General features: G+C 35.8%; 2 protein-coding genes across 2 annotated transcripts; one reads left to right on the forward strand and one right to left on the reverse strand.

The window, feature by feature from the left end:
* Positions 1 to 481: 481 nt before the first annotated feature.
* On the reverse strand, positions 482 to 3040 carry LOC109055941 (complement component C1q receptor). The gene is given in 1 exon segment (XM_019073127.2): positions 482 to 3040. A coding segment is annotated over 1 exon segment (1680 nt). The 5' UTR covers positions 2882 to 3040; the 3' UTR covers positions 482 to 1201.
* A 5750-nt stretch (positions 3041 to 8790) lies between these two features.
* Positions 8791 to 19388, forward strand: LOC109055953 (calpain-1 catalytic subunit-like). The gene is given in 23 exon segments (XM_042755597.1): positions 8791 to 8920; positions 9545 to 9802; positions 10131 to 10203; positions 10947 to 11048; positions 11051 to 11064; positions 11199 to 11332; positions 11514 to 11688; positions 12096 to 12161; positions 14664 to 14749; positions 15673 to 15744; positions 15833 to 15993; positions 16066 to 16226; positions 16328 to 16339; positions 16522 to 16727; positions 16884 to 16941; positions 17406 to 17474; positions 17593 to 17650; positions 17733 to 17794; positions 17953 to 18021; positions 18159 to 18237; positions 18474 to 18590; positions 18828 to 18880; positions 18979 to 19388. Coding segments are annotated over 22 exon segments (2103 nt in total). The 5' UTR covers positions 8791 to 8920; positions 9545 to 9553; the 3' UTR covers positions 19006 to 19388.
* Positions 19389 to 20534: the final 1146 nt, after the last annotated feature.

Raw genomic sequence — 20534 nt, forward strand, 5'->3', positions numbered from 1 at the left:
AAAGCTTTAAACTTTTCTACCTTTTGAAACCCCATTCAGGATGGTCAGCATAGGAAGGAAACCCCGCCTGAGGATGTGTAGAAATACTCGGACTGCTTACAGCTTGTTCTCATAAACTGGATGCACGCACAGCGCGCTCTCGGGAGAACACTAATGATCCTGCTGAAAATTACGCATGAATTGCATTTCAACTGGTTGTGGTCACAAGAGTTTAATGTTCACTGTTAATTATTCAGTCTTACAGGAATTCGGCCACGACCAAGAGAGTTTAGTTCCAACCCTAATTAAACACATCAGAACCTGCTAATCAAGGTTTTCAGAATTAGTTGCTTATTAGGTTACATGACGTAGGTGGGCTTGATTATAGGCTTAAAACAAAACTCTGCCGGTGTTGTGGCCCAGCGGAGTTGAACTGCCCTGTTATAGATCAAGCCTATAAAGAACATTCCGCTTAAAGCAAATCTTTACATCGACACTGAAACTAGTTCAATGAATCTTTATTCTACGAAAATGTACAGAGATTTTTATACAACAATAGTATATATCATATACATGAAACAAACAAACAAACAAAAAAGTAATATAAGATAACCTTTAGTAAAGTTTGTGAACAGGTCTAAAACTTGTCCAAACGTTAGCTTTTATATAGCCTAGTTAATTTAAAGGGGATAGTGGGCTAAACTGTCACACTTTTACTCAAATGAATAGACATATATCTCCGAATAGGTTAAGTTAATCTTTCTATATGTACCTTGCATTCTTGTCTATACAGACTGCAAAATTCCATCATGATTCCATTTCCAGAAAGAAATACAAAGTTCACTCTACAAACCTTGCCCTTTTCTGACATGTCCCAAATGCCACGATCGTGACGTTTTCGGGAAAATAATTCTGAAGCAAAGCAATTGATTAAACAGCAAACATATAATATTATGGTAAAAAAAAAGACAAACGAAACATAAACGCATATACAACTTGCATTAAACTTAGCCAATCCCAGTGTGGTTTTATTATTTTCACTAATTTGTCCATTATTTACAGAAAAAAAGGATAATTCTGGAATTCCAGTTTAAAGGACAGAAGTCACAAAAATTTACACATTTTTATAGACTATAAAAAGGGGAAAACAGCATTTGAGTAGCCTGAATTAACATTTGAACTTGGTGCTGACAGAAAATTAACGTTCATATTTGGGCTTCATTTAGTCATTCAGTTGACTGTTGCGCTTTTTATGCTCTTTGTCAATTCCAGATGAAACCCAGCAGTAGTTGTCAGCAGTGGCGTTTTTCAAAGCGGCTTTTCTTGAACGATTCCATCGGTGGATAACAAAGACAGACATGAACACAATGATCACAATCAGTGGAATAACTGAACCTAAGACACAAACCAAAATCCAATAACTTTCGAAAAAACTTTCTTTGCGTGTACTAGAGTCCGCTTTAGTGTGTGTCTTGTTAAGTGGAGGGGTGTTGATTGTTGACGATCCAGAAGTGACAGGTAACTGACTCAGTTTAGTAATGAACGCTCCTCTATGATCTGGAGATGGAGTGATTTGTATTTTCTCCGTGGGCTCCGGGACACAGCTGATGCCATTTTTAGCCAAAATGAAGTGTTCCCTACAGGAACATTCGAAACTACCCAAGGTATTGAGGCAGACGTCTTCACACGGTCTACTGACACATTCATCGATATCTATACATTTCCTGCTATCGTTTGATGATGAACTGTATCCTGCGTGGCAGTAACAAGAGAATGAACCCTGTGAATTGAGACAGCCCTGTTGACAACTGAATTCGGTGCATTCGTCCACGTCTTCACATTTGCCAGCTACAAGCCTGAAACCGGGTTTACACTCACATAAATAGCTTCCCGGAGTGTTTTGACACCTGTGTTCACCGCAGGTAGGCCTACGTTGATGACTTTGTTCGATGTAGGTGGGACTGCTTCATTTTTGACATTGATCGATTTCAGGGTAATTGATTGTGTAATAAGACAAATTGGATGACGGTATACACTTTGATTCGCAAGGTGATTTTTCGCAGTTAATTTTAAGAGCACAACTCACTTTATCATCCTTGAGGTAATAGCCTTCACGACAGTCACAACGAACACCTGCTCCTGCAGTGTCTGTAAGGTGGTTTTTACAGCCTCCGTTTTTGCTTTTACAACTTTTATTTCGTGCGCAAAAACGCTCAGTTGTCCAGCCAAAATGAGCGTTTTTGTTGTCACAAATTGAGACAAAAGTTTTTGCATCTTCCGAGCCGCCGCACTGTATTTCAGCCCAGGTCCCATGTGGTACCATCACCAGCCTTTCATTTGGAGTTAACGGATTAAATAGTCCTAAAAACGGAACGTTATATTTGACATAACCTGGTTCTTCCAAGACTATTGGTTTGCACATTCCTTTGAAGAGAAATTTGCACATATAAAATGCGCTGTCTCTACATGAGCCATCTGACCACTCGAGACCATCTGCCAGTGAAATCGACACACATCTTTTTTCCGTGCACGTGCTTAAAGGTTCGTTTTTCCAGTTAGAATATTTGGAATCTGTTGGCTCTGACGTCCATCTGAAGCCCCTTAACTTCTCAGTTAAATCGGTGCAGTTTGTTTTCTGCAGCATTAGTCCGATCCAAACTTTAGAATTAAGAATGTTGTATTCTCCTGCTGCTGAAAGAACCGATTTGATGCTCTGAAGTTCATTTTCATTTCTCACAGTAACTAAATTGCCGCCATTATTGATACAGTCTTCTGAAGCGTTTTCAAAAGGTTTTTTCTCCAAATGCAACGTAAGGCAAGCCTCAGGGGTGCATGTCGTGCTCACTCGGTCTGTCCCGCCAGAGACAAAACAGAATAACATCAGAATCAGTACGCGCATCATCCCGTCAGTATTATTAATTATAAAATACTACTCGCTTTGACGAGAAAATATTCAGTTCATCTCAGAGACTGGAGAAGGAACTGTTCGTAGGCCTTCCAAGTACCATAACAGGACTCAAACTGATGCATCCTGTTTAGTGAACAACCTACAAAGGAAATCTTGTTTAAGCAGCAGGCTTCATTTGTCTTTTCTCAGAGCGAGTTCCTGCCCCAAACAAAAAACAACTGCCGGTGGCTGCTTATTGTTTCGACTACTTTCCCAGATGTCTCAGCCTATGTTAACTCACAATGCCACACCAGTATAATTTTGGATGTAGACTGAGAATCTGATTTAGATTATATATATATATATATATATATCTATATATATATATATTTAGATAATATATATATATATATATATATATATACATATATATTATAGAACAGGCTAGGCCTACTTTTACAACATGTTTTAAGATATGCAAGTTTCACAATGCTAGTGTCCGGTGAAAAATCATATTCACACAATATTAACCGCATTATTCAGTTAACAGGAGTCATATAAGTGCCAAGAGCTCGCAAATATGAAGCTTAAAGAGTTCTCATGTCAATTCTAAATAAAGTTTAAACATTAAAAATCTGAGGGACGCTGTCACACCTTATACTTAATATATATATATATACAGTGCCCTCCATAAGTATTGGCACAGTAAAGACAAAACTGCTTTCTCTGCTGTGGAGTCAAGACATTTGCAAATATGATTAAAAGATGAATATGTGACAAAACAGAATGTCACATTTTATTATTAGATCTTTCGACACATAAATGTTTTACCAAATAAAAAGGACAGTACTTTTAGATTTCATCCCACTATTTGATGTGAGCATAAGTATCGGAAGAGTTGAATTTAAGGCAGATGTAAAAGATTAAAAGCTAATATTTAGTTGCAGATCCCTTGCATGCAATCAGGTCAGTGAGTCTGCAACCCATAGACATCACCAGACTCTTGGTCTTATGCTTTGAAATGCTTTTCCCCAGCCTTTAATGCAGCAGTTCCAACTGTTGCTTGTTTTGGGGAGTTTCTGTCTTTAGTCTCCTCTTCAGCTGGTGAAATTAATGTTCAATCGGATTTAAATCTGGAGATTGATTTGGGTAATCTAAGACCTTACATTTCTTTCCCCTGATAAACTCCTTGACTGAACTGGCAGGGTGTTTTGGGTCATTGCTTTCTAATGAGATTGGTGGCATTTTCTTGAATATTGGTAGCCAAGATGATTTTTTACCCTTCCAAATTCATCCTGCTACTGCCATCATACATTAAGTCATCATTAAAATGAAGAGATCCTGTTCTAGAGACAGCCATGCATGCCCATGCCATGACGCCACCCCCACTAAGCTTTACAGATTAGGTTGTATGCTTAGGATCATTTCCAGTTCCCTTTTTTCTCCACACTTTTGCTTTCCAGTCACTTAGATAAAGGTTAAACTTTGTCTCATCGGTCCATCAACTCAGCCTTTCTATTTTTTGTGCTGATCAGAGGTTTGCATCTTGCTGTGTAGCTTCTGTAATTCTGTGTCAAATTGTCCTGTGGACTGAAGATTGACAGAGCATCACCCCAGCTTTCTGGAGGTTGTTGGTGATTTTACAGACATGTATTTTAGGGTTCATTTTCACAGCTTTTATGATTTGTCTGTGCTCAACTACTGTTGTTTTTCTCAGCTGATCAGGTCATCATTGGTTGCTGATGTCACTTGTAGTTTCCAAACTCTTGATTTCTCCATGCCCTTTGTTTTTCCTATAGTTCTAATTGACTTCCTCTTTTCTTTTAGCATCCAAATTGCTTGCTTTTCTTTCAGAGTCAGCTTCCTCGTCTTCATCCTGGTTTGTGTGTGTCATCATCGAATGCAAGACTTAGAATGCAGAAGCAATGAATATAACTGATAAGACACATTCCCTGCTTTTAATATCTGAAGGATTAATGCAACAGGTCACAGCTGAACACTTAGAAAGACCTGTGAGGCAACTGTTCCAATGCTTATGGTCACATCAGATAGGGACATGAAACTCTAAAAGTGCGGATCTTCTTAGCTGGTAAAACATCTTTGTGTTGAATCACCCAATAATAAAATGTGACATTCTGTAGTTTTGTCTCATATTCATCTTTTAATCATATTTACAGATTTTTTGACTCCACAGCAAACAGAACAATTTTGTCTTATATATATATATACTAGCAATATATGTTATTATATATATACAATAACAATATATATATACTAGCTCCAAAATGAGACTGAAGACAGACTACATGCTTGGCCACAAAAGTTAGTTATGTTTTTTCTGTATTTTACACGGAAACAAACATACTATTGTGTCTTGCTATTGTGTCCTCTGCATGCCTGTTGCTGATAAATCTAGCCATGGATCACATCCTGTGTTTGTGCTAAGCAGGACAGCGCCTCTGTTTGAATGGCAGGAAATGACCTAAGATACCCTTCCGGTGGGCCCTTTGGACCCAATGTCAGTGCAGTAGAAGTTGCTTATTTTTTCTTAGTCATTGGGAATTGTGTTCTTTCCTATCATTGTCTTCAACACTAAATTGCCAAAGTGATGACAGATAATGAACCTCATCAGGAATTCACAAGATAAATAAAAAAAATATAAATATACGCCTTTACATCTCTCTCTCTCTCTCTCTCTCTCTCTCTCTCTCTCTCAAAACAGAATACTTTCATCTGCTTAGATTAGTAAACAGTTTCCTTCCTCTTTGGGTTTATTTTATTTATCAGGGATCTCTGATCCATACAACCTCTCATTTAAATTTATCACACACTCTTCATGTTGGTTCTAATCCAAGAACTAACCAAAGACTGTTACAGCAGTTGATCATAAATATTAAATTCAAAATGTATTGTTGATTTTTTTTAATGCAAGACCTATCAACAAACTCTTTATTATGGGAACTATATTGAATAACGTTCATTCCAAAATGGAAAAACATTCTCGATGTTACATAAATATTAAATATTAATACATGTTTGTTCACATTATACTGCCATGAAGATTTCACAATGATGGGATTTAAAATCACTACTTTAATATCAGTGACCTCTCATGGAGAACTGGTGACATGACATGTACACACACACACACACACACACACACACACACACACACACACACACACACACACACACACACACACACACACACACACACACACACACACACACACACACACACACACACACACACACACACACACACACAGGCTATAGACTAGAAATGATCAACTTAACACAGCATTCTGTTTGTACAGTATGCTGCAAATGAGCTAGATTAAAGGTTTTATTTGTGCAGAAATGTAATCTATTTATAAGTAACTCTTGGTAAATGATTCTGAAATTATTCATATTTTGAATAGATTTTATTTTATTTTTAATTTTTGAGCTTTTGCCCCTCTTCTCTTTGTCCTTTGACAGAGTCACGGAATGTTAAAAACCGATCACCGATTGCTATCTTGAAATTTGTGTATAGCACATATGTGTATACACACACACACACACACACACACACACACACACACACACACACACACACACACACATATACACACACATATACACACACACACACACATATACACACACACACACATATATACATTATGATTGGCTAACAACGTTTTAACGCCCCCTCGCCATTGCACAAAAGTAAGTGTTTTGACAACATGATCCATATAAAACTTTAATTTACGCACAAAACATTATTACATAATTATTAAATGGTTTGTGATGCAGCTGTAGTCAGATTCAGTACAGCTTCATCTTTCAACAAATGTTTCTCTGCGAACTCTCATTACACTGCGCCTACAAAACAAAATGCTCCAAACAAACAGATACAGTGCCTTGCAAATGTCTTCATACCCCTATCATTTTTGTCACGTTTTGTAAAGTTGCAGCCTTATGTTTAAACTACTTTAAATTAATTTTTTTCCCCACATCAATCTACACTCCACACACCAAAACGGCAAAGCAAAAAACAGAATTGTCAAAAACGTCATAAATTTATTAAAAATAAAAAAAACTGAAATAAGTACATTGCATAAGTGTACATACCTTAACTCAGTATTTTAGTTAAAGCACCTTTACAGTCACAAGTCTTTTTGGCATGATGCGACAAGCTTTGCACATCAGCATTTGGCAATTATCTTCCATTCTTGTCCTCACCTCTTCACTCTCAAGCTCTGTCAGGTTGGATGGGGGCAGACACACATTTTCAGGTTTCTCTAGAACTATTTGATTGGGTTCAATCCCAGGCTCTGGCTGGGCCACTCAAGGACATTCACAGAGTTGTCTATAATCCACCCTTGCTGTGTGCTTGGGGTTATTGTCCTGTTGGAAGGTGAACCTTCTGCCCAGTCTGAGGTTCTGAATGCTCTGGACTGGGTTTTTATTAATGCTATCTCAATATTTCGGTGCATTGAGATTTTCTTCTACTCTTACGAGTCCCTCAGTCCCTTTCACTGAAAAACAGCCCCACAGCATGAGGCTGCTATCAGCACACTTTACTTCTGGATATCTGCAGGTGATAAGCAGTGCCTGGTTTCCTTCAAACATGACGCTTGAAATTTTTTTCCACATTGTTTTCACGTGTCTTCACTGAGGAGGGGATTGAGTTTGGCCACACCTCCATAAAGACCAGATCGGGGGAGTGTTGAAGTGATGTTTGTCCTTCTGTAAGTTTCTCCCATCTCCACATATGATCATAGAGCTCAGCTAGAGTGGCCATCAGGTTCTTGGTCACCAGTTTAACTAGGGCCCTTCTCCACTGATTGCTCAGTTTGGCCAGGAGGCCAGCTCATGGAAGAGTCCTGGTTGTTTCAGACTTCTTCCACTAAGAAGTAATGGAGAGAAAAAAAAGAGAGAGGAAAAAAAAGTCATTTAAAGCATTTTGACATAAGGCAGCAAAATAACAAAATGTGAACAAATGAAGGGGTATGAATACTTTCGCAAGGCACTGCAGTTCTAGCCATTTAAAATAAACCATCCATTTGTTCCTGACGCCGGGATCCTTCTGATGTCTCGTTTTTGGAACTTGATTAAATAAATGCTTTGTTCATAGTGAGGAGGACGTTTTGAGCTTGCAACTTGCAGGTGGTCCAAAGATGTTTCATATGCCAAGTTGACTTGACTTGACTTAAGAAATAGGATTTTTTTTTTTTTTCTTTCCGAAAAAACAACCTGTACACTGACCATACGTGATCATACTTATTTGCATTTATTGTACTGGCATGGTATTTACATTCCTAAGTAGTCCTACTTGTCAAGAGTGTGAATTTGCCAAGAAATTACACTTTTGAGGTTACTTGAGAGCCAAGTTAAACCATGTCAGCATATTGTACACTGCAACAGTAAAATGGGCCAACATGACAATAATTTATAGATTTATACATAATATATATTGTATAATATACAGCTATACATAATATGTATAATATATCAATTAGAGATAATATAAATTGTAATTCATGATCACTATAATGATGAAACATGAGTAGAATGCCACATTCAAAGCAAGTCCAGACATGACAAACTGGACTGCTGCACTGAATGCATTTTTGGTATGTGGTATCTGCTGCACTGAATGCATTTTTTGGAGGCTTTACATTAACCCTACTGTAAAAGAGTGCTAAAATAAACTAAGCTGCATACATTTTATAATGCTGTCACATGAATAAACTTTGTGCATTTGTCCAGTTTTTGTGTCTTCTGGGGGGAGGAAAAAATATAAATTTCCATACTGTGAAACATCTTGGCCAACTTTTTTTTCTATGCCAAATGTGAAGGATTTCAGTTTCTCAGAATAACAAAGGCTCAGATTAACTTCTGCCAATCACTTCTTTGTTAATAAACACATAAGCTGGGTGGGGCTTCTGCAGATGTTTTAAAAGCGTGAAGTAGGGCAAAAGTGTGTAAAAGCAAGTCACAGACAGAGAAGACTACCAGTCATTTGGGTGAAATTTCTTGTTCCAGTGATTTGTTGCATTACTGAAGGTACATTTACATTTTATTCATTTCAGTAAATGCAATAAGTTAAAGTTCATTAGAGTAATGGGAAGGGATGGTCTATATTCTACTATATTCTAGATACAAACTAGTTGGTGCATAGAAAACACACTTTATCCTAATGAAAATTGATCGAATTGTATTAATACTTGTATAAATTTAATTCATTTAATTGTAATTTATTCTGTAATCCATGCAAAGTAAAGTACTTGTGTGCTAGTGTAAATTTACATTCTATGAAAATGTATTACACATTGTGTGCATCCCTGAAGCATAAACATCAGAGCATTGCACTAAACAATAGATAAATTTATACTATGAATGCAATGTACAACTATATCCAAAGACCAGAACAGCAAGACATGTGGTAGTGATGAAGAGGAGAGTAGTCATCTATAACTGCGAGATGTACACATGCATTGATCTATCAGGGTATAAATGATTAAAATGAAGAGGAACAGTTTGTGGCTGGGATTTCTGGTGCAGAGAATGTCATGTGTTAAATCTGCTGGATGTGAATGTGATAGAGCTAGCTTTTTTTTTCACAGCATTGTTATATATTTGTATTGTTATTGTGTTTCCCTCTTTTCAAAAAAAAAAAAATCCAAACAGATTTCCAAAATGCCTCCTCCTGTGGTTCCACATGGCATGTGCTTAAAAGTTGTAAATGACCGCAACATGAAGGGTGGCATGGGCTCTGAAACAAATCCTTTGAAGTTCATGGATCAGGACTACAACTTTTTACAAGACTACTGTCTCAAGACAAGACAGAGATTTGTTGATGAGTTTTTCCCGCCAGATGCCCGTTCTATTGGCGAAGGGCTGCTGAAGCCAGAAGTCATGGCCAAAGTGGAGTGGATAAGACCAACGGTATGTAGGCAGTTCTGCGTTTGGCTTGAGGCATCAGCACATGCATTCTGACAATATTGCACAAAATTGTAAAAGGAGTGTAAAATATACACTTTTGCCGAAAATAGTCTTATTTAAAGTCAGCTGACTGTGACTAAGTGCCTAAAAGAAAAAGTAAAAAAATAAATTAATAAACTTGACCTGTAGTCACATAATACAGCAGATTCTGGTCCTATACAGAAAGTTGAAAAAAAGAATGCCATTATTAAAACGCCATCAATCGAAATGTCCCATACACAGAATGGATCAGTTGACCAATACTGACGTTATATTGCTTTTTTTTTTTCAGGTATTGTATCCAAATGCAGCTGAATTTATTGTACAGACAGTGTCCAGGTTTGACTATGCCCAAGGAAATGTAGGTATGTCTGGATAACCACAATATTATGCACCGGGGTGTGTCCAACCCAATGTCCTGAAGAGTTTAGCTCCAACCAGCTCCAACACACTTGCCTAGAAGTGTCTAGTGAGTCGGAAGACCTTGATTAGCTGGTTAAGGTGTGTTTAATTAGGGCTGGAGCAAAACTCTGCGGGACAGTCACTGTGGCCCTCTAGAAGCAGGTTTGGACACCCCTGCTGTAAATCATAGGGATCCCCTCCCACTACTCAGTCACCACCACACACACATCGGACACTAAGTGGAGCTATAATAAGTGAATTTGTTTATTATTTCATAACTCTTATGGACACTTTAGTGGTCTGTGTACACAAAATCTGGCACGTGTAATCCCAAGACCCTCATGAAAAATTATATTAAAATAATTTTGATTTATAAAAGTGTTGCAAAGGTATAAGCCAAATAAATGGTCTAGTCTGCACCAGGTAATGCCCAAACTTAACAAAACTTTAAGACAACAGAACATTATGAGGATGCATAGAAGAAGCTGCAATGAAGAACCTGTCATAAGGAAAATTTAATTTGAATCTACAGCAAAATTTCATTTAATTTGCACAGCAAGTGCTATCAAGTGATAAAAAAACTTACATAATACATTTCCTCTGAAAACAAAGTAAACTAGCAAAACTAGAAAAATTCAGAAATGAGTTGTGGAATATGAAAGATATCAAATGTATTGTGGCAACTGGTGATTTTTTTCCTCCTCAGGAAACTGCTGGTTTCTTGCATCTGTTGGGGCTCTTACATTTCAAAACAAATTATTACATAAGGTCGTTCCAGACGGACAGTCATTCAGCCACAATTACACTGGTTATTTCACTTCAGGGTAAGTTCCTCTGACAAATTCCTACAGATTATTTATTTCTGTTTTGACCATGATTCACCAACCCAAGCAATAGTATATTTTGTGTTTCATTGTATCAGTTGTTCATTCAATTTTATTTTTATATAAATTCACAGTTCTGGCGTTTTGGAAAATGGTACGATGTTGTGATTGATGACAAACTGCCGACAATCGGCCGCCAGCTGATTTTTGTGAAATCGAAAACATATAATGAATTCTGGCCTGCCTTGCTGGAGAAAGCATATGCCAAGTAAGTGCCTCTGAATCTTTTATGTGACTTTATAAAGTATCATCTCAAGTACATGTAAGCAGTAGCGCTGTTGTATTCAATTTAAGCATGGCTGTAATGTGATCTGTGGTTCATGTGCAGTAATCGAATTTATGGCCATTACACTGTGGCAAACAATTTTGAGTTAGAATGAATGTTCCAGGGTGTGTGGCTCCTACTCTGACATGCATACTGGTCGAGTATCTGAGGCCCTTTTGGACTTTACCGGTGGGGTTCATATGCACTACGAACTGAAAACAGCTCCTACTGATTTGTGGGAGATAATGTACCGTGCTTACCAGTCAGAGGTCCTTATGGGTTGTGAAACTCCACCAGGGGTAAGCAAAGAGTGATTATATCTAACATACATGATCATGCCAAACTAAAACATAAATATATTAAATAAATATTTGAAATAAAGGATTGTGGTGCTTCTTTTAATTATATAGATTACATATAAAGCTGCTGTAAGTGATGTCAGTAATCTTGTTCACTAACTAGACCACACATTGCCCCATATCTTCAACCACACACACACACACACACACACACACACACACACACACACACACACACACACACACACACACACACACACACACACACACACACAAACACACAGGAGCCTAGACACCTATTTTAGTAAAATAAAAATCTATTTGGATTCCAGCAACTTTAAAACTTTTATTCAGGACTGTGTCTCCTGAATAATTTTCTCCTGTTCATTTTTTTTTTTTTTTTTCAGAACGAGACACGGTTAACAAATGGCATAGTCCTGGGCCATGCTTACACTGTGACAAAGGTTTACCAGGTAAGACTGCACAAAATCAAGTCTCAGCATGGATCAAGTCTCAAGATACATTTTTTAAAGACAACTGATAATGCCTGGAGGCCAGCCGACTTTACACACCCACACTTTACATGTTTAAACTTGATGTAGCTGTTTTTCATAGGTTTTAGTGATTGTTCTGCTAAGACAGTAGTGAGAAAAGGTAAAATCTCTTTGAATGGTCTGTCAGAAATGGATTAAAAATCAAATCATGGTTGTTCAAACTTTTCAATTCCATAGACCCCAAAATCCTGGTAAGTCTGCAGATTTACCACAGAAATACATACACACACACACACACACACACACACACACACACACACACACACACACACACACACACACACACACACACACACACACACACACACACCACACACACACAAACAAACACACACACACACACACCACACACACACACCATACACACAAAGAGACTTAAAGAAACTTAAACACACAAACACACACACACACACACACACACACACACACACACACACACTGATCAAATACTGAAGGTACATGTGGGTTTGGTTTTTCTTTGTTAGTCAGTGGGTTGAAGGAATCTCCCCACCATCCCAAAAAGTGATTGGGTTAGTTTCAATTAGCAATTGGGAGGGTTTTGTTATGCAAATCTGGCAACCCTGACTGATGCCAGCTGTATAATTTCATGTATTAAGATTCATTCATACTGTGTGAGCAGTGCCGGCCCTCATTCAAATGTGCCCGCATTCATACGCAATTTCAAAACCAGCTGTTTGAGAGTGGCTGCGGTTCCCTGATGTTTCTATTTGCGCTTTGATTTGAACATTGCAAGAGTAGCCTACTTTGATTATGGTTGCACTTAGACTAAGAAATAACTGTTCTTTTTATTATTATTATTATTATTATTATTATTATTATTATTATTTATTTCTATGATCAATTTATGAAAAAAAAAAAAAAATCAGATAGGAGGTCAAACAAGTACAATTCTATAGGTCTGAAGAGACTCATGAAATCATACAAAAGAGAAGTCAGTCAGTTCAAAATATTTCATAGTGCTTGAGTATTGTCTGCTATTGCATATAATAATTCATAGTCAGAAAGCAGAACTGAGATGGCATTTATTGCAAGATTAATTAAAACATTTCAAATGCATCTGCAGACTATTTTTCCAGGCATGTTTTTCATCTTTGTAGATTTCTTAAAATAGTGTAAAAATCTTGTCTAGTCTCATTCTTGTGAACCCTATCTCTTGTGTCTCAGATTTTTGCCTTCACTTTGATGTTGCTTAAATCTGCTTCAACATGTTTACATTTTTTTTTTTTTTTTTGCATTATAATCTGGCCTGTCATGCCAGCCCAGAAAATTAATTCTTCTTCTATTATTATTATTAATAATATTATTATTATTATTATTATGCTCTCTAACGTATTTTTCATAACCAGGTGTTTTTGCTTTAAGCATTAATCTCACTGAATTTTGATTTCTCTTAAGCAATCATTAAACTCTTTAATTGAAAATTTTAAACTCTTGTTTTAAAAGTTTGCTTAAATGGTTTGTTGACATGACATGTCATTTTCACTGTCACACAAGACAATAATAATAATAATAATAATAATAATAATAATATTGTCATCATTTAAAATGCATTTGTCTTACATGGACCCATTGTTATAAAAACTTAGATTAAACAATAACAAGCTTTGTTATTAGATTTATTTACATTTATTTTATTTTACATTTTTGAGCTAAATCTCAAAATAGTCCTATGGTGTGACTGTCTCAAGGAAGTTTAATAAATTACAACTTTTATAAATTAAAAAGAAAAGCATGCAATTTTTAATAAATACCTCAGGCATAATTTTACAAGTGTCTATTTTAGTTATTGGCAATAATTTTTTCATCCATATATTTCAAAAAGCATATGAACTTGATACATTATGTCACTGAAAACTATGTCCTCCGGTGTGACACCATATCCTGTTTTTAAACTCCACGGACAACTTAAATAGGAATAGTGTTTTACAAAAAAATAAAAAATAAAAAATTACTGCATATATATAGTATTGAAAGATAAATATATTGAGTAAAACAAACTGGGATGGGATGCGGGTGGAAAGGTGAAACTATAGGTATAGGGGCCCCTTTTGAAAATCTGCTTAGGGCCCCAAAACACTAGGGCCGGCCCTGTGTGTGAGGAACATATTAAGCAAGGATCTTAACTGCAGGTTTCTTCAGGGAGATTTTTCATAATCTTCTTTAGGCTTCACAAGCTTGTTCGTTTAGAAAGTGTGTAGGATCTAGGAAAAAAAATATTTTAAATTCCATTTAACGCAGCAAATAATTGAAATTATACACTATGCATTTTATTTTAAAATTATGCACAATGGTAAAAAAAAAAGTTAACATTTTTTGAATAGTCTACTAAAGATACCAGTAATGTTAAAAAGGTTTGCCACATTTTTATACCACTAAATCTGTGTGTTGCATGCTCAACAGGTCATGAGTGGTAGAAACCCAGTTCAGCTGGTTAGATTGTTCAACCCATGGGGAGACAGTGAGTGGAATGGAGACTGGAGTGACAAGTAAGCACTGCTTTTATTCAACATTATAGCAGAACAACTTCCAGTAAAATCATAAAACAATAAATTGTTCTGCAAAAGCAAGGGAAGTAGAATTGAATAGAATAAAGGGATACTCCACCCCAAAATGAAAATTTTGTCATTAATTATTACCCCCATGTCGTTCCAAACCCTTAAAAGCTTTGTTCGTCTTCAGAACACAATTTAAGATATTTTGGATGAAAATCGTGAGGCTTGTGACTGTCCCATCAACTGCCAAGTAACTTACATTGTCAAGGTCCAGAAAAGTATGAAAAGCATCGTCAGAATACTCCATCTGCCATCAGTGATTCAACCGTAATATTATGAACCATAATGTTAAGGAGAATATCCGCTGGATGCAAGCAGCGTACACTCTTCTGTGTCATCCTTGACACAAGGATACATTTTCTATGTATATTTACACTTTGATATGATCAAAAACAGCGCATCCTTGTGGCGCGGCTGACACAGAAGAGCGTACGCTGCTTGCGCTCAGCTCATATTCTCCAAAATGGCGCTACGCTGATTTGGAGAGACACAAAGGAGACAAATTGTTGAATAAAGTCATTATTTTTGTTTTCTTTGCATACAAAAAGTATTCTCGTTGCTCCATAATGTTACAGTTGAACCACTGATGGCAGATGGACTATTCTGACGATGCTTTTCATACTTTCCTGGACCTTGACACTGTTATTTACTTGGCAGTCTATGGGACAGTCACAAACCTCCCGGTTTTCATTCAAAATATCTTAAATTGTGTTCCGAAGACGAACAAAGCTTTTAGGGGTTTGGAACGACATGGAGGTAAGTGATTAATGACTAAATTTTCATTTTGGGGTGGAGTAACCTTAAAAACTGTCAAAGTTATTCTTTGTCCTTATGTTTATTTTGTATAATTATTTCAGTTCACCTTTGTGGAACACAGTGAGCGATGAGGACCACAAACAACTCCTTGTGAATGAAAATGGAGAGTTTTGGTGAGTATGAACCATTTTTTCATATACATTCTTAAAATGTACTAAAACACATTTTGTCTAGGATTTATTTATTTATTATTTTTTGTAGGATGTCAATGAAAGATTTCCTTAGAACTTTTGACAACATGGATATCTGCTGCACCTGTCCTGATTTTCTGGAAGGGAAGTCTGCTTGTCACTGGGTTTCCAAGTATCACCATGGCAGCTGGGTTTCTGGGAGCACAGATGGGGGCTGCATGAATCATTTAGGTGCTTCTCCTGAATTATCAAGCTGGTTATGAATGCAAATCTGCTTCTAACACCCCTCTCCTGTGATTGTAGATACCTTCTGTAAAAACCCCCAGTTCTGGCTGAGGGTTAATGAGCTTGAGAAGGCCTGTGAACAGGGCCAGAACAATGTTCTGGTGTCCCTTATACAGAAACCCGACAAGAGACACAGACGCCGTGTTGCACACCATGGCATTGGCTTCTACGTGTTTGCAGTCAGTATTAACAAAAAAGGCAATAAATATTGTTGCACAGTGCATGTATGGTGCCTTTGTGTTTGGAGTGTAACAGTTATTTTTATTTTGAACTTTTACAGATTCCACCCGAGGCAAGTAAAATATTTAAGTTATATCACAGTTTCTGGTGTTAATCACATTGGTTAAAAAACAAAACAAAAAACATACTATTTCAGGTTGTACCAATACATATTACATTATTGGTTATACCTTTCTTACACATTCCTTTTACATGTTCAGTGAAAACTAATTTTTTTGTTGTATTATCTGTTAGAGGAGATCTGAAGGAAGGTTTGGATCAAGCTTTTTCTATAAAAGAACGCCTGTGGTAACAAGTGGGCCCTTTCAGGATGCGAGACAGGTGATGAAATTCTTCAGACTGGAGCCGGGAGAGTATCTCATCATACCATCCACATACTATCCCAAGAAGAGCGCAGAATTCATCCTGTCCATTTTCTGCAAAAATGAGATCCACATTCAGTAAGTTGCATGAAGAGACAGAGAGACTCATCCTCTCGGTTGAAAACTGAAATTTCTACTCCAAAATGTTTACAATCATATTCTTAATTACAAGGGTTAAACTTTTTTTTTTTTTTTTTGTGTGTGTGTGTGTGTGTGTGTGTGTGTTTAATTCAGAAAGGACACAGAAAGAATGGAGAAAGATTTTCTTGTGGATTTTTTAGGCGAGTCTGAGGTAATAATACACAGAAACATTTTGTAAAAGTTTTAGTATTCTCGTTTGAGTTTGTCAATGTACAATCAGCGAATTAAATCTTATCTTTGTCCCCTTTTTGTTAATGCACCTATAAGATGGAAATGAAATACATTTTATAAATAAAGCTAGTATAATTACAACTTCAGAATCTAATGCATAAACACGCTTCTCGGCATATTGATGATTACACTATTGTTGATTATATCAAAAATATTAATTTTAAATAGTTTCACTCAAATAATATGAAATTAAATATTATTAATAATATTAAATAATAATATTTTGTATAGTGTAATATCATAACTCATTTAATTTCTGCTTTAGGATCTTAAACTCTAATTTTTGTTAAGGTTTTTATTTATTTATTTATTTATTTATTTATTTATTTATTTATTTTTGCTAGTTTTAACAGCTTTCTCTTCATTATCTTTTCTCATGTTCAGGTCCGTTACACTGAAGAAGTGGATGAAAGATCGAAAACTAAAACACTTTTTCGGCAATATTCTGATCAGGTAAATATGAAAGCTAATATCCTATCAAAAAATAAAAATTTGATCCATAATTAAACTGCAGCTGATGTGCTTAACAATATACCAAGCTTCAATCTCTTGAATGTCTTCTTGGAAACAGTACAAAGTTGTTGATGCTGAGAAGCTTCAATGGCTTCTTCAAGAAAACCTACTTAAAGGTGAATGTTTTAAAAATCCCGTTCATTCTATGTGAAATATACTGAAGCTAGTTTTAAAAACTCACTTTTTGTCACCTTTTAGGGAAAAAAAACACTGAAGGATTTGGCCTGGATTCCTGTAGAAGTATAATTGCCATGTCAGATGTATCCTTTATTCTTTAGGCATGTAATTAAAAACTGTTAAAAATAATTTGTTGAATGATGATGATTTATCTCCCAGGTTCAGCTTGTATTTGCAGTCGTATTGTAAAGAGACAAGTTTTAGCTCTAGAAATATTCCATGACTGTAACAATAACAATAGTTCAGTGTCACTGGAAGACTTCAAGGACCAGAATTCATTCGTCTATGGAACCGTATTTTGACATACAAGGTGAGTAGATTTGAGTCTGGAATTTAGCTATGTATTTTATTGTATTAAGACAAGAAATTTTGCTATGTATTAGGTTATATTAAGATTTCATTTTATTTCCGTTTTTATCAAGAATAATTTTTCAAGTATTTTTACAGGATATCTTCTACAGCATGGATTCTTCCAAAGATGGCGTTCTGTCTTTCAACGAACTGCAAAATGCATTAGAGAGAACAGGTTGAGATTTATACAGTTTCTGATTTGCTCTGGTAAACCGTTAGTAGGAGGTGTGAATGCGATATTGCATTACCTTAAATATCCCTTCTAGTAATGTTACTGCCAGCATAATAACTGCCCTCTGTGTCCAGTGACCCATAAAACTGAACACAGAGGTATAGATATAATATTGATATAAGATGCTCACTCACACATTGCAAATACACTGTATTTATGTCATGGTTATTGTACCCTAGGTCTGCATCTAAATGAAGACATCCTGAATCTCATGTTTGTGCGTTATGGTGGTGCCACTGAACAGATCTCTCTGGAGGGTTTCATATGCCTTGTCATGCGTTTGAACTGCATGGCCAGTGAGTAGGACTCAGTGTACTGGACAGAAACTGTCGCAATGCAATTTGAATGTCAGGAAAAAAAAAAAAAAATCACACAATAAAATACATCACACAATAAAATACATAAAAAAAAACATATAATATATATATATATACAAGTAGCCATTTAATGGGGTTTATTTTACATTACTACACTTAAACTAAAATATATATATATTCGATTTATTACATATCTTTTTTCTTTCTTTTCATCAGGAATATTCCAGAGACTGTGTGAAAATGGAAAGATAACTCTTGATGAGAGTGAGGTAGTCCTGATTCTTTTTTTTTTTTTTTATATTTCAACACATACAAGTGATTAATAGTTTACACATTTACAACCTGTTTCTTTGTATCTGTATTTTAGTGGATAGGACTAACCATGTACTCTTGAGGGAATGTCTGCTTGTCAGGAGCTTTGCCAACAAATGCAAGAAGCAGCATGAAAAATAAATATTATTTTGGTGATCAAAAACTAACAACAATCTAAACATTAATTTAATTTATTTTGGTATATCAAACTGATAAACAAATTGTGATGGTTATACCCATTCTTCTTTGTCCTTTTATCCCTCTATTAAAATGGTTTTCTCTTTTTCTTGAAATTATAATTTGATATACACATTTTATCTGATCAAACTTTTCAAACTGTAGTAATTGCAAAAATTCTGCCTATTTTAAATGTATGTATTTCTTTTAACTTTTTGGAAAACTATTTTTCATTGTAAACACTTGGAGTCACTGTTGCTGTAAAGAAAAGCATATTCAAGCAGATGCTATTTTTTTTATTGTTTGTATGTATGTATGTATGTTTTATGTATATGTATTTTTTTTTTTTTTTGTGAGAGATTTTGTAGTGTGAGTATTTTTTTTAACAGAGTATTATAAGGGGCCATAATACATCCATACCCAGTCATTTTTATCTAAATGGCAGATGCTTCGGCTCTTGCAGGTCTTTGAAACATTGACATGCCAGGAAAAAGTGTTTTGGTGTCAGTTTGGGACCATTGTTTGTCTGATATCAGCCACATTGATAACATCCACAGAAGAGAAGAAATTCAGCTGTCTGTGAACATTTCTAATGTATTAATGTATGTAAGTGCTATACTCTATTTTTAGATACACTGTTAATTTTACATACACTATTGATAGAATTATTGATTTTAAAACTGTAAGATGGAATAAGATTTCTCATCAAAATTTGTAATTCAATGGGCTATCATTCACTAATTCCATGTGTCCGAGCCCCTGCCCCTTTAATCACCAATGATAAAGTGCCTTTATGGTCCATTCTCGGTGCCCCTGGAACCATGAGTGTAGCTTTTTATGGGGGGGGGGGGGGTCTAGTGGGCCTGGCCTCCTTAGTGTTTGAAAGATTTTACTTATTATTAATTAGTAATGTTTTTATAATGTAAATATGCAAATAATGTGGTTATTTTAATACATTTTAAATTGTTTTGTAAATTCAAACAAAACATTGAACACACTGTGCCTTTATACCTCACCACTTCGATTTCATATCTGACAAAAAATAAATATGGCTGTACTGACTAAGGTCTGTTGCCTGTGTTGTGTTGACCTGTCACAAACAATGAAACTTTCGATAAGTGCTATTCCTTCAGGTGCAATTACATTTACCTTTGCTTGTGAACATTTTGTTTCATCAGTTCTGTCAAGAGTCATAATATATGTTTCAAAATCTCTAAATTTGCAGATTTAAACTATACTGTAGATTGTGTATCTCACTGTCTTGTAGAGGGTTTTTGTATAAGTGAGAGGCAACTAGATATAAAATCTCCATTATATATGTAGCAGGACTGTTCTGCCTGTTTTTTGATGGTTCCAATGCATCTTCTACAGACATGATATGTAGGAATGTGATTCATGAATGGTTTGTATACAGAATACTAATTCAAACTGATA

Source organism: Cyprinus carpio, unplaced genomic scaffold, assembly GCF_018340385.1.
Source record: "Cyprinus carpio isolate SPL01 unplaced genomic scaffold, ASM1834038v1 S000006728, whole genome shotgun sequence".
In the NCBI taxonomy this organism is placed as follows: Eukaryota; Metazoa; Chordata; class Actinopteri; order Cypriniformes; family Cyprinidae; genus Cyprinus; species Cyprinus carpio.